General features: G+C 48.5%; 2 protein-coding genes across 3 annotated transcripts in view; one reads left to right on the forward strand and one right to left on the reverse strand.

Annotated features, from left to right (window-relative positions):
• Window positions 1-6,535, reverse strand: part of VPS16 (VPS16, CORVET/HOPS core subunit) — a 23,002-nt gene extending 16,467 nt beyond the window's left edge. Inside the window, exon 1 of the mRNA XM_003788060.2 lies at window positions 6,411-6,535. Coding sequence (XP_003788108.1) covers window positions 6,411-6,463 — 53 coding nt within the window. The 5' untranslated portion in view covers window positions 6,464-6,535. The remainder of the gene's footprint in view (window positions 1-6,410) is intronic.
• On the forward strand, window positions 6,536-11,967 carry PCED1A (PC-esterase domain containing 1A). Of its 2 annotated transcripts, none has more exons than XM_003788062.3 (8): window positions 6,536-7,018; window positions 7,314-7,458; window positions 7,969-8,048; window positions 8,156-8,394; window positions 8,473-8,623; window positions 8,733-8,979; window positions 10,959-11,228; window positions 11,574-11,967. In XM_003788062.3, exons 2-8 carry the CDS (start codon window positions 7,335-7,337, stop codon window positions 11,819-11,821), a joined length of 1,359 nt encoding a protein of 452 aa, XP_003788110.1. In that variant the 5' UTR covers window positions 6,536-7,018; window positions 7,314-7,334; the 3' UTR covers window positions 11,822-11,967. The 2 variants fall into 2 exon arrangements, with proteins under 2 accessions (XP_003788110.1, XP_023367944.1); XM_023512176.1 differs by having other exon boundaries at window positions 6,590-7,018; window positions 7,298-7,458.
• The last annotated feature ends 1,610 nt before the right edge of the window (window positions 11,968-13,577 follow it).

Consider the following 13,577-nt stretch of genomic DNA (forward strand, 5'->3'; position numbering starts at 1 on the left):
AAAAAAAAAAAAAGACAGAGTCTCACTTTGTCACCTTCAGTAGAATGCCATGGCATTGCAGCTCACAGCAGCCTCTAGCTCTTGGGCTTAAGTGATTCTCTTGCCTCACCCTCCTGAGTAGCTGGGACCACAGGCGCCCACCACAACGCCTGGCTGTTTTTTGTTGCAGTTTGGCTGGGGTTGGGTTTGAACCTGCCACTGGGTTTATGGGGCCGGCACCCTACCCACTGAGCCACAGGCACTGCTCTATTTATTTACTTTTTGAGACAGAGTCTCACTCTATCGCCCTGGGTAGAGTGCTGTGGTGTCATAGCTCACAACAACTTCAAACTCTAGGGCTCAAGTGATCCTTTTGCCTCAGCCTCCCAAGTAGCTGTGACTACAGGGGCCCACCATGACAAGAAGTTAATTTTTCTTTTCTTTTTTTCTTTTTTGCAATTTTTGGCCGGGGCTGGGTTTTTGAACCCACCACCTTCAGCATATGGGGCTGGTGCCCAACTCCTTTAAGCCACAGGCGCTGCCCTAATTTTTCTATTTTCAGTAGAGACAGGGTCTTGCTCTTGCTCAGGCTCATCTTGAACTCCTGAACTCAAGCAATCCACTCACCTCAGCCTCCCAGAGTGCTAAGATTACAAGCATGAGCCACTGCGCCTGGCCTCAGGTGATAGAGGATTTTACTATGTTGCCCAGGCTGGCCTGGAACTTCTGAGTTCAAGCCATCCTCCCACCTCAGCCTCCTGAGCAGCTAGGACTATAGGCACCTGCCATCTCACTCAGCTCTCAAGTGGTCTTGATATAAGGGATTCTAGACAACAGCTGGAGAAATACTATGGCTGAAGGGAGGTCTAGAGATTTCTGAGAAAGCAGGGAAACAGTGACAAGGCTACACAGGGGCACATCTCCTCAGCGGACATGAAAGACAGCAGGCAGGTTGCTGGGGGAAACCAAGGCCCACCCATGCAATGACTTCCGGTTCTCTGGGAAACATGAGGTGAAATCAGCTATTGGAAGGAGGGAGCAAGGAGACTTCAATATTCAGTAATTCCAAAATATTATAATTGTTCCCAGTTGTTTCTTCATTTTATCTTTTAGAAGTGCTATCCTTGTGATGAGAGTGTAGACTGATTCCCATAACAGGACTGTGAGGGTCCAGTTGAGGTTGGTGGCTATGAATTTACAGCAGCCCCAACCTGTCTGCTGTGTGAACCTCAAGAAAGTGTTTAGCATCCTAGGTAGAGGTGTAGAGATGCTGGGATGCTGATGTACTGGAAGGTGGTTCTGCACCAGGAGGGTGTAAATGAAGGACAAAGGAACAGATTGTTAAGGAAAAAGCAAGAAAGGAACTAAAGTGACTGCCCATGGCTGTATTCCAAGCTAGACAAGTAGGGAAACCTCCACAGAAGGGGGTTCTACACATTGACACAACGAGAACAGAAGGCTGCATGAATGGGGATCCCTGTGAAGCTAAAGAACAGGTCTATCAGGAGGCATCAGAGTATCAGTGCAGCCAAGGGCTTGTGGCCAAAGAGGGGGCTGTCTGAATTTAATATTTCAGAGGTAGAGCAGCTCTGATAAGAAGAGGTGGGGTGAGATGCAGGGAGAGGGTGACTATGGTGGATAAAAATCACTCAAGTAGAGGTCAAGAAACCATGAAGCCAGGTGGCTACTTAAGTTGCTCTGGAAGTGGCAAGAGATAAGGTGCCTAGAAGGCTGTGGGCCAAAACCTCCAATCAAACAACTAGTGAGTAATATGTCCAGCATTTAGCCAGGCATTGTGGCAGGCGCCTGTAGTCCCAGCTACTTGGGACTTAAGCCCAAGAGTTTGAGATTGCTACGAGCTGTGACACTGTGGCACTCTACTGAGGGTAGAGTGAGACTCTTGTCCCCAATAAATAAATAAATAAATAAAATATGCCCCACCATACTGGGAGCTACATGGACCTGGCAGTGAAGAGGCACAGCCTAGTACAGTAAGCCCCTGAAGGGGGTACAGAAGTAAGGACCAGGGAGTTAAGAGCAGCAATGCATCCACCACCTCTTGAAGTTCTCAACATAAAGTATACTTCTCAAGGACAGTGAGGTGACTTAAGCTGTGCCTGGAGGGTAGCATGGGGTAGCACAAGGTATGGACAGGCAAAGTGAAGGCTAGCCTCTGGAAAAGCCTAAGAGCAAGGACTCTGAGGACAGGCCACACCCTCAGTAAGGAAGGCCAGCTACATCTTTCTCTCCACTCCCAGGCCCCAGAAGTGGAAATCTCAGCAGCAGTAAATGGATCCTGGATTCTAGTACCAGGAAATCATTAAATCTAATAGTTCTGGTAGCTTCAATTCCAGCTCCCTGCAGAAAACAATGAAGAAATCCCTGTGGCAATGCAGCTGAACTGCTAGAGAAGCATAGTCCATTAGGGTGAAAAGCTCTTGTGTGAAAACAGGTGATCTCCAGCCAGTCCAGACTGGGATATCAGATGTCTGGGGAGGAAGAAGCAAGTCAGGTCGTACCTTGGGGAATAACTCTGTAATTCCAAAATCCCCAAGCCCTAAAAAGTCCATCCTATCTCAAAAGCAAATACTACTGAAGAACTCTTGAGCACTGTTGCCAGGAATGTAAAATGGTACAGCAGCTGCTATGGAAAATAGCATGACACTTTCTCGAATAATTGAACATAGAATTACCACATGATCTGATCTAGCAATTTCATTTCTAAGTATAAACCCAAACTAAGTAAAAGCATAGTACAGATAATAGTGAAAAGATATTTGTACACCCATGTTCATAGCTGCACTATTCACAACAGCCAAGGGTTGACAGCAACCCAATTATATACTGATGGATGAATGGATAAGCAAACTGTGGTGTATATATATGTGTATATATGTATATGTACATATGTGTGAATATATATACATATATATACACAATGGAATGTTATTCAGGACAGTCTGACACATGCTACAAAATGAACCTTGAAGACATTTATTTATGCTAAATAAAATAAGCCAGTCACAAATAGACAAATATTGTATAATTCCACTTATATGAAGTATCTATAGTAGTCAAATTCATAGAGACAACAGAAAAGAGAATGGTAGTTGCCATGGACTGGGGGAGAGGAAAATGGGGAGTTATTGTTTAATGAGTACAGAATTTCAGGGGAGTTTTTGTGTGTATGCACCTTTCCATCAATTCCTTATAGAATGTCAGTTTGGAAGATGAAAAAGTTCTGGAGACTAGGTGCAGAACAAAGCGCACATACTTAATACTACTAAGCAGTACACTCAAGAATAGTTAGGATTGTAAATCCTATCCTTATTGTATATTTAATCGCAATTTTGTGTTCATGTTTATATATGAAATGTTTGTGTTTATATATGCAAAAAGCAAAACAAAACAAAAAACACAACTATTTAAGTCATCTTCCCTTCTAAAAATGATTTCAGGAATATATAATGTATTTTTACCTCCTTTCTTTTACCATAAGGATGTTTCTAAAACACTTGAAACTTAATGTACTCAAACCATGCTTGCTTTCTTTTACACTAAACTCTTCCACTCTTCCTTTCTTGTGGTTTATGCCAAAAACCCAAGTCATCCTTAAGTCCTTGCTCTTTCTCCTTCCCACAAAGTGCAATCATTACAAACTCCTTCTGTGTTATCTTCTAAATCTCTCAGACTGGTCCTTTCTCCCCACCTCACCATCACCACCTCTGTACTCACCACCCTCGACTTCCCCCTAGTCTATTGCATAGGGCTCCTAACCGGTCTCCCTTGCTTTCCGTTCTTGCTTTCCCTTTCCAATTTGTTCCCCTTGTTGCCTCCAGAGGAACTTAAAACACATACACACAAAACCCCCTGCAAAACCAAACATAAATCCTTTAAGATCCTTTAATTTAGGCTTTCCATTTTCCTTCTGAAAAAAGTGGTCTACAAGTCCCTGCATCAGCCTCATCTCACATCCTGCCCCTGCTATGTATGGCATTCCAGCCACACTGGTTCTCTTTAGGTCATTGGGAGTGCCTCAGTCCTTCCTGCCTTGGGACTTTTCTACATCCTCTTCTCCATCCCACTTCTTGCACCTAAGTTTACTCATCCAGGGATATTATTTCTCTCAGAAAGTCTTCTCTAGTTTTGACCCTCCCCCTCTAATCCGCTATATGCTCTCTTAGGTTATATGCTCCTGTACATTCCCACATACTTATTATGATCAAATACTGAGTGATTGTCAACTGACTTGCCTGCTAAGCTCTATGAAGTCAGGCAGGGACCATGTCTATCTTAATGGTCAACACAGGTACAACCAAGCAAAGGGCTGGGTTAAATTAATTAATCAGATTAGCCCAAATTGTACTTTTAGGATATAAAAATGGCTTGACTTCTGGAGCCCCACAAGAATTGGTCATAATTTCTTGATATACTTGATGTTAAAATTGGAGAAAATATATTATTATAAGGGGGAAATTACAAACATATTTCACTTATAAATGAGAATGCAATATGATAACATATTAACCTGTTGAATTAAAACTTAATGTTTAAGTAATGTATTTTGATTTCTTTTTCTGTCTTTCCACACTGAATTCTCCAAAATGCTACTTTCAATGCAAAGAATCCTGTCTTGCCCAAAGGGCTCAAAATGCAATGTCTGCTGCATGTTTATCATTCATCCACTTACTTAAACATGTATTTAGGTCCTGACTACGCATAAGGCTATGCACACAGAGGGAAAAAATTAAGTGCCCGTCCTTAAAGCATTTCCACTCTGGTTGCCTAGGCTAGAGTGCCATGGTATTAGCCTGCCTCACATAAACCTCAAACTCCTGGATTCAACCAATCTTCCTGTCTCAGCCTTCCGAATAGCTGGGACTACGGGTGCCTGCCATCATGCCCAGATAATTTTTCTATTTTTACTAGATATGGGGGTCTTGCTCTTGTTCAGGCTGGTCTCAAAATCCTGAGCTCAAGGGATCTTCCCACCTTGACCTCCAAGAGTGCTAGGATTTCAGGCTGGACAAAGCTTAGACTTCAAATAATAAACAGCAACTCTGTTGTAGGAAAGCTATTATCCTCAGTACTCTGTGATTTAATAAGCCTGGTTAGCAACATGTATTATCAAAGTACAGGACCCCCTAGAGTTACAAACATTTGCAGTTACAAATGAGGGCTATTACACTAAGTCCTCAAGTTACAAACATCCAACTGATGTATAACTCCCACGTACTAATGAAGGATACTAAAGGTAATAGGTAAATTTACCTGTTCCAACCTACATACAAATGCAACTTAAGAACAAATCTATAGAACCTATCTTGTCCATAACCCAGGGACTGCCTGTAGTGTAAGTTAATACTTTAAAAAATGAGTGCTGGGGGCGGCACCTGTGGCTCAAAGGAGTAAGGCGCCAGTCCCATATGTTGGAGGTGGTGGTTCAAACCCAGCTCCAGCCAAAAATCTGCAAAAAAAAAAAAAAAAATGAGTGCTGGGTTGGGGGCAGTGGATTTACTCACTATTTTTTACACTTGATCTTAAGCCAGAAGGCCAAGAAGCAATCATTCACCATTTTTTGTTCATGGGATGTATGTACAAGCGTGATTTGTCACTGCACTTGCATGCCCCACACTCTTACCAAACATGTAATGATATTCTCTCCCCTTATGCATCATTCATTTTCACCTTCATAAAAAAACCCTGACCCTGTGAAAGTAGATTCGAGATATAGTCTGTGCCTCCTCCTCTCAGTTAACACGTCTTCTGAAATAAATTATTTCCTCCTTAATAATCCTCGTTGCCTCAGTAATTAGCATTCTGTTCAACCAGCAACATAACCACCAACCCCCCCCCCGTGAGTATGTTAACAGAAGTAGGAAGTTACTTAAAAATACAAATCTAGGTAATGATGTGATACGTCTATACTCGAGAAACACCCGTGATTTAGGACTGTACAACTCCCATAAGATGGGTGCTTCAAGAAAGGGGTGCTTGTTCCCGGTGCAGTGGAATTCATTGACTATTTGCCCCATTCTCTCAGCCTTGGTCAGTACTGTTACCCCGCCCGTCGTGCGATCCCGCCCCCCTCGAAGCGCCCCTGTGGTCTGACTTCAGCAGCACTTTCCGGCAGGAGACTGAGCACTCGGGGGCGACCTTTCTCTGAGCATCCTTCCGGAGGCTCAAAGACCTGAGTTGCGGGATAACCGTCGTGCTTGCCCCAGTTTGGGGAAGGGGAAGCAGGTGAAGGCCCGGCTCCTGGGCCACAAGCGGCAGTGCGTTAAGTGGCAGACGCTCCGGGAAAGTCGGCGCAGGGGCGGACCCCAACGCCAGTAGTGACGGGGAAGAGTGCCGCCGGCTCCGCCCGCAGACTCGAGCCGGCGGGCGACCAGGGTAAGCCCGGACATGGCCGGGAGGGCGGGACGACTCACCGGTAAAAGGCGGAGTCCCCGAGCGGGTTCCAGTTCGCCGTGTAGCAGTCCATGGGTAGTGCAGGCGGCAGCTGGGCAGCGCTGAGGGGACACCCACCTAGCACTGGCTCCAGGCCGGCACTTCCGCTTCCGCCCATCCGGGTCACGTGGCGAGGCCGCCGCCGCGGCCATCACTACTGTGGGCAGTCGCATTTGGCTGCTGCCGCGCCCCCCACCCACACCTGGGCTTCGCGCCCCCTCGAGTGAGCCAGGCTTGGGTTCCTGCTCGTCCCGGTGGCCATTCTCTCTCTTTCTTGTCCCACTGGGCGTTGGGAGTTGCTCAGGGAGGGACATGGGTGACCGGAAGTGGAAACTGTGAGCGTCGCGCCTGAGGCACCGAGGCCTGAGGCGCCGTCGGGTACACCGCGACGCACGCATGGAGAGTGCTGGGCGCCGGGCTGCGCACCGACGGCTACCGGGGACGCACGGGACGGGAGGGGGCTTTGCAGAACCGACTGGCCTCCCTCTGCGCGGGAACATGAGGCTGCGCCAGGAACCCGCTGCGGGCGAGGCGCACGTTGCGCGAGCTTGCCCTGGTCGTGGGTGAACCGCGCGGAGCCCCAGACTAGGTAATTGGCGCGAGCGGTCGCGCGCATGCGCGAGGCAGTGGCGGGCACGTGGCGGGGCGCAGGGCGGCGCCGCGCGGGAAGCGCTTCATCGCCCTGGAGGTCGGCTAGCTGGGCCACCCCTACTGCTGGTCCACATGTGACCAGTGCTGGCGCCACCACTGATTCCCACCTTTTCCCTGTAGCTCTGAGCAGTCCAGGAGGGGCTGGCGCAGGTCTTGCTTGTTTCGGGGCGGGCCCTGAGGCCGACCTTCTCTGAGTCCCCGCCCTCGCGCGGCTTAGTGTCCTGTCCCTGCAGCCCGTCGTTGTCTGTGGAGGCATGGTCTTCTGTCTGGAAAACGACGAGCCGCGCCACCCGCTGCGAAGCGCCATGGTCCACTTCCAGGCCTCGGAAGTCCAGCAGCTGCTACACAACAAATTCGTGGTCATCTTGGGGGACTCCAGTGAGTGCCGCCTCTACGATGACGCTTCCCAATCCCACACCTGCATCCTGATCTATGTCTGGACCTTGTGTCTCCATTCAGACCTCCTGTCTGCCTGTCTTAGTCCAGCAGACTTTATCTTATTTTTATTTCCCCCCACATCTGCCACAGGGGTACTAATGTAACCTGTGGACTTGTCAGCTCATTCTTGTTCAGCCTTTCTCTCCTAAACAGTCCTCCATAATTTCCCTCACAAGGGCCATAGATTATGTTGTATGACTCCTGGTGACTTGGCCGACTTCACTCCTGCCAGATGATCTTGGGTCACCATATGCTGTGAGCAGGGAGACCCACAGAAAGAACAGACAGTGGCAGGAATTTTTAACCTCATCTTTTCTTCTCCTTCTCTGTCAACACTCCACAGAGCTAGTATTGGGGAGCCCAGCCCTGGGAAGATGGGAGGCCTGGACTTGGGAGTATCTGGGGTGGGTTGAAGTCCGCTGCACCTTTGGGATTTCCATCTCCCCACAGTCCAGCGGGCTGTATACAAGGACCTGGTGCTTCTGCTACAGAAAGACTCTCTCCTCACAGCTGCCCAACTGAAAGCCAAGGTGAGGGAAGCTTGGCAGCCATGCCATTGGTGGGCGGGCACAGACCCTGGCCTGGCAGGGTCCTCCTCCCTGGCATGGATCTGACTGGCGGGGTGGGGGCCGGGTAGGGAGAGCTGAGCTTTGAACAGGACCAGCTGGTGGCTGGGGGCCAGCTGGGTGAGCTGCACAACGGGACACAGTACCGTGAGGTTCGCCAGTTCTGCTCGGGTTCTGGCCATCACCTTGTGCGCTTCTACTTCCTCACCCGCGTTTACTCTGAGTACCTCGAGAATGTCTTGGAGGAGCTGACATATGGGCCTGCCCCGGACCTGGTGATCATCAACTCCTGCCTCTGGGATCTCTCCAGGTTGGGACGGGAAAGGAAAGGACTGGTTGGGGGTAGTCAACCCCTGTGCTTTTGCCCACCCTGTGTGGTACCCAACAGGTATGGCCGCTGCTCAATGGAGAGCTATCGAGAGAACCTGGAGCGGGTATTTTTGCGTATGGACCAGGTGTTGCCAGACTCCTGCCTGAGGGTGTGGAACATGGCAATGCCCCTGGGGGAGCGTGTCACTGGGGGTTTCCTCCTGCCAGAGGCAAGTGACTGAGGCTCCTCAGAACAAGAGATGGGACAGTTGGCTAGTAGATAGGGGACCCTCCTTCCCGATCCTGCTTAATTCTGTGGCTCTTCACTTTCTCACTCAGCTTCAGCCTCTGGCAGGCACTCTGCGGCGGGATGTGGTTGAAGGGAACTTCTACAGTGCTACACTGGCTGGGGACCACTGTTTTGATGTCCTAGACCTCCACTTTCATTTCCGGCATGCAGTACAGCATCGTCATCGGGATGGTGTCCACTGGGACCAACATGCACATCGCCACCTCTCACAGCTGCTTCTGACCCATGTGGCTGATGCCTGGGGCGTGGAGCTGCCCAAGCGTAACTGTGCCCCTGGTGAGCCCTATCACAAGGAGGGGAGGGTAGAGAGGAGAGGGCCCTCAGAACACAAGGTTCAGAAATGGAACAGGACAAAGCTACTCAAGGGAAGTAACGGTCCCTGGAAGAACCTGTGGCTCCTGAATGCTTCTCCCTTGTCCCCTGAGAAAGGTTAGATCCTAGGAGCAATGTTCTTGTCTGAGTTCCAGTGTTCTACAGTTTAGTCATGTGATCATCTACTGTACGTGAACAAGGTTATATAAGCATTGGTCATATAAGGCAGCTTGTTAAAAGATCTCAACAGATGAACAGAAAAGAAATGGAGACACTTCAAGCTAGGCAGAGGTGTGGGGGACAAAAAGACAAATGGAGGAAGGGCGATTAAGGGAAAGATGGCAAAAGCAAGTAAGTCTGTTGGTTGGGGGTGGAGTACACAGTCAGCTGGAATGTTGTTGAGCAGAAATACAGCATCAGGAAGGTCAGCCTCATGGGGGTGGACTTCGTGGACAACATGCCATAGGTGTCTTAGGTCAGCCTCAGCCTCCCAGTGTGACTGGCTGTGGCTTGGTGCAACTTTCATCTGGCCCCATGTCTGGGTCATTGGTGGAGCCTTCTGAGGGCTCTATCCTTCCTGCTTCTTTTGAGACACTGTTCCCATCACATTTCAGCTGTAACTCACTCTGCTGCAGAACATCGATTTCCTTGTCAGCCTCCCAGTTCCCACATGCCCACAAAATGGGCCTCATGGCTGGTTGTCTCTATGGCTGTGTGTCTTCTGCATTATGTCCCCAAAGAGCAAGTTTCTTGCCCAGGACTGTCGGACAGTTCCCCCCTTTCAGCCCCATTGTCTAGCGCAATTGCTCTGTACGTAGTACTGACAGAATAGTGTTTGTGGAATTGGTAACACAAGTCATGTTAGATGGCTGTTTGTCACAACATAAGAGGGTGTGAGGGGCACAGGGAGGCCAGGAGTTGGAGCATCAAAGAGGTGAATAGGACTTTGATTACATAATGGTCTGATTTCCTTGATTGTTAGGTGAGAGAATTGATTTCCAGCCACGAAAGGGACTTTCTAAATGTTCTAAGGCTAATTTGTGGGGGCTCAGGCCTCCAAAATCCAATTTGGAGCTCCAGAAGTTAGGGATGTCAAAAGCAGGAGCTGATTTGATGTGGGAGAATGAGTTGGTGAATTTGGTTAGGACAGATTTATTTGAGGTACTGGGAAAATATGGAGTAGATTTGGAGTCACAAGTTCCCAGCAGAGAGTTGAAAGCCAAGGGCATGAACATGAACTTTGAAGGAGAAAGCAGAGCAATGCTCACACTTTAGATGTGAACAGGAAAGAGGGGCAAATGGTAGAAACAAAAGGGGATGAGGGCAGAGGCACTTTCAGAGAGGACAGAAGTCATTAGTGGTGTCCTGTGACACTTGGGAAGAAAGCAGTTTTGTAATTTGTTAGCAAGTGGTTACATTTAATAGGAAAAGCATTGAGCAAGTGGAGTAGGGTTTAAAAGAAGCAGTCAGCAGTTGAGGAGGGAATGGAAATTGAGCAAAATGTTTGTTGTGGAACAGCTCAGGACAGCTTGACTCCCCCAGACCTGGGACTCCCCAGGTCTTTCTTTAGAAAGAAAACACAGCTAGTTGGAGAAGGGAGTAATAGGATCTTTATGTTTGGCTTACTTATGGCTTTACGTTGGGTCTGTGGGGAGAGCAAGAAGCTAAAGATACAGGAACTGGACATACAAAGGGAGAAGGCTCTGGAGGGGAGCATGAATTCAGAACAAGGGTAGGTTTCCAGAGGCAGAAAGAAGGAACATATAAGGGCTTGGGCTTAGCCTATATAAGACAGAGTGAGAAAGACTGGATAGAAGGCACAGTGCTCCACCTGGTTTCCCTGGTCTCCAACCAGAGGGAGTAGAGCCTTGGAAGTGTAGAGAACCAAAGCTCAGGGCAACCTTACTCCATAGGCCTGCCTAAAAAATCCATCCCTCTCCTAGACCCATGGATGGAGGACTGGCCAGACATGGATCATCTGTTCCAGGGAAGCCATAGGCAGTCCCCCGACTTTGGGGAGCAGCTGGCCTTGCCCCCACCCTCTCCTTTGCCCCCTCCCATGTCTTTTTCCTACCCTCTTCCTCAGCCCTCTCCACCTCCTCTCTTCACACCCTTGCCCCAGGATGCCCCCTTTTTCCCAGGCCAGCCCTTCCCACCCCAGGAATTCTTCAATCAGAATCCAATGGAAGACTTCTCAGTGCCACCCCATTTAGGTAGGTACCTCTGCAGCCTCCCTTTGCACCTTCCCCAGCCCAGCATCCTGTGCCCAGGTGAGCTAATAGGAGTTGGGGGCAGCTCCTTTTCCTCCCACCCCTGCCCCCCAGGATTGGGTTTGGTCGCAGCAGTCCTTAAGTTTGGAATAGCATCTATAGAGTCAATCAGTTCATTGACTATCATAATTTCCCAGCCTGAAGAAAGGGGAAGTGGCATCACTGTTTGCAGATGGGGAAACTTAATCTCAGAGAAGCTTACTTGGAAGACTAAAGCTGCCTAAGAGCAGAGCTTTGCTCTCCCTGGTCAGAAGCTGGCTCTGATAATGACTGGTGGTTCTTTTGTAGGATGTGGCCCTGGAGTGAACTTTGTGCCTGGCCCCCTGCCACCTCCAGTCCCTGGCCCTAAGTCCCATGGTCAGCACCGGGGCTTGGTGGTCCACCGGGGCATGTCACGTTGTGTTCCCAGCAGCCCCTACCATGTGCCAAGGATGGGGGGGCCCTGCAGGCAGCGGCTCAAGCACTCAGACAGACTGATCCACACGTACAAACTGGACAGACGGCCTCCTGCCCATTCAGGAACATGGCCTGGGTAGGATGGATCTTGGGCTGGGGCTAGATATGCCATTGGCTGTGTAGGGCCTGCCTGGCACCCCAGGTGCTGGGCACGGGTATCTGCTATGCCTAGTATGGTTCTTGTCCATTGCTGTCACCAATAAAAGCATGGAAGAACAGAATGACATTCCTGTGTGAGGGAGTGCGTCTCCTAAACCGTGATCTTAAAAGAATTGGAGAGGGGCTCAGTTCCTGTAGCTCAGCAGCTAAGGCTCCAGCCACATACACTGGAGCTGGAGGTTTGAACCTGGCCCAGGCCTGCCAAACAATAACTACAATAAAAAAGTAGCTGGGCATTGTGGCAGGTACCTGTAGTCCTAGCTACTTGAGAGGCTGAGGGAAGAGAATCGCTTAAGCCTAAGAATTGGAGGTTGCTGTGAGCTCTGATGCCACAGGACTCTCCCAAGGGTGACATAGTGAGACTGTCTAAAAAAAAAAAAAAAAGAAGAGTTGGAGAGGTTGCCTCTTGTTGTCTCCAGCATGGGCCTTTGACCCTACACTATTTAGAAATTATTGACTGCACTCTTCTGTCTCACATGCACTTTCACCCTTACCAGAATGTGTGTACTTAAAGATCCTGGAGGGGTCCCCTGTTTTCATCATCTCTTGGGGACTGAGAAAAATCAAGCGGTGAGTTGAATTCATCAGTGTTTGATACAGAATTTTGAATCTGGCTAGTTCTTACCTTTACCTCCCAATGTCATAAATTCATGCTTACGTTAAATATTCACCTTCCCCTACTGATATGAATTCTTGCATAATTCTTGGCTTATAGTAGATACTCAGGTAGTTGGAATTAAACCAGAAGCTCACAAACCCAAGTGGAGGACCAGTTAGAGACCTATTACTTGGGCAGTGCCTGTGACTCAAAGGAGTAGGGCACGAGCCCCATATACCGGAGATGGCGGGTTCAAATCCAGCCCCTGCCAAAAACTGCAAAAAAGAAAGAAAGAAACCTATTAAATAGGTGATAATTGCAATGGGAGTAAAGTGAACACAGACCAACTTCTTTGATGGGGCTGGGGGTGGTGAGATAGAAAAAGAGCAGAGAGAAAAATCTATAGAGTGGGTTCCAGGGATGGGATGGTGGTAGAGAGGCTGTTCTAAACTTCCTACTACAGAAGTTATAAGCAAAGAAGGTGTGGGATCTCAGCTTCAACAAGTGATCCTGACCCTAGGTTTGTGACCCTACAAACAGCAGCATAAGTGGAATGTGGACTAAAATAGGTGGGGTAAGGGATAGGGGTAAGGGATAGGGCAGGGGTGTCCAGTCTACTTTTTTTGCCACATGTTGGAAGAATAAAGAGTTGTCTTGAGTCACACAGTAAATATGCAAACACCAATCAAAGCCGATTAGCAAAAAAAAGAGGTCTGTGCATATTTTTCATGGTATCAAACACCACAGATAAGCAAAAAAAGCCTTCACAAAATCAGCATGCAGCTCATGGGCCACACGATGGACATCCCTGGGATAGAGCATGGCAGTGAGCTGGTGAGTGATACAGGGCAAAAAAAATAAGATAATGTGAATTCTACTTAAATAATCTTGAAGTAGAACTCTGGCATTACCTTTCTATACTTGTTAATGAAACTACCTTAACATGGGTGGTGCCTGTGGCTCAAAGGAGTAGGGCGCTGGCCCCATATACCAGAGGTGGTGGGTTCAAACCCAACCCTGGCCCAAAACTGCAAAATTAATTAATTAATTAATTAAAAAAAAAAAAAGAAACTACCTTA

This window comes from Otolemur garnettii, unplaced genomic scaffold (genome assembly GCF_000181295.1).
Source record: "Otolemur garnettii isolate 467f Iridium unplaced genomic scaffold, OtoGar3 scaffold00025, whole genome shotgun sequence".
Classification (NCBI taxonomy): Eukaryota; Metazoa; Chordata; class Mammalia; order Primates; family Galagidae; genus Otolemur; species Otolemur garnettii.

What these genes read in the sequence shown, in the direction of transcription:
- PCED1A (XM_003788062.3), top strand. Translation starts at nt 7,335, where the DNA reads ATGGTCTTCTGTCTGGAAAACGACGAGCCGCGCCACCCGCTGCGAAGC. An exon ending in GGGGTTTCCTCCTGCCAGAG is followed by an intron (nt 8,624 to 8,732) that starts GCAAGTGACTGA and finishes TTTCTCACTCAG; the next exon opens with CTTCAGCCTCTGGCAGGCAC. An exon ending in CAAGCGTAACTGTGCCCCTG is followed by an intron (nt 8,980 to 10,958) that starts GTGAGCCCTATC and finishes TCCCTCTCCTAG; the next exon opens with ACCCATGGATGGAGGACTGG.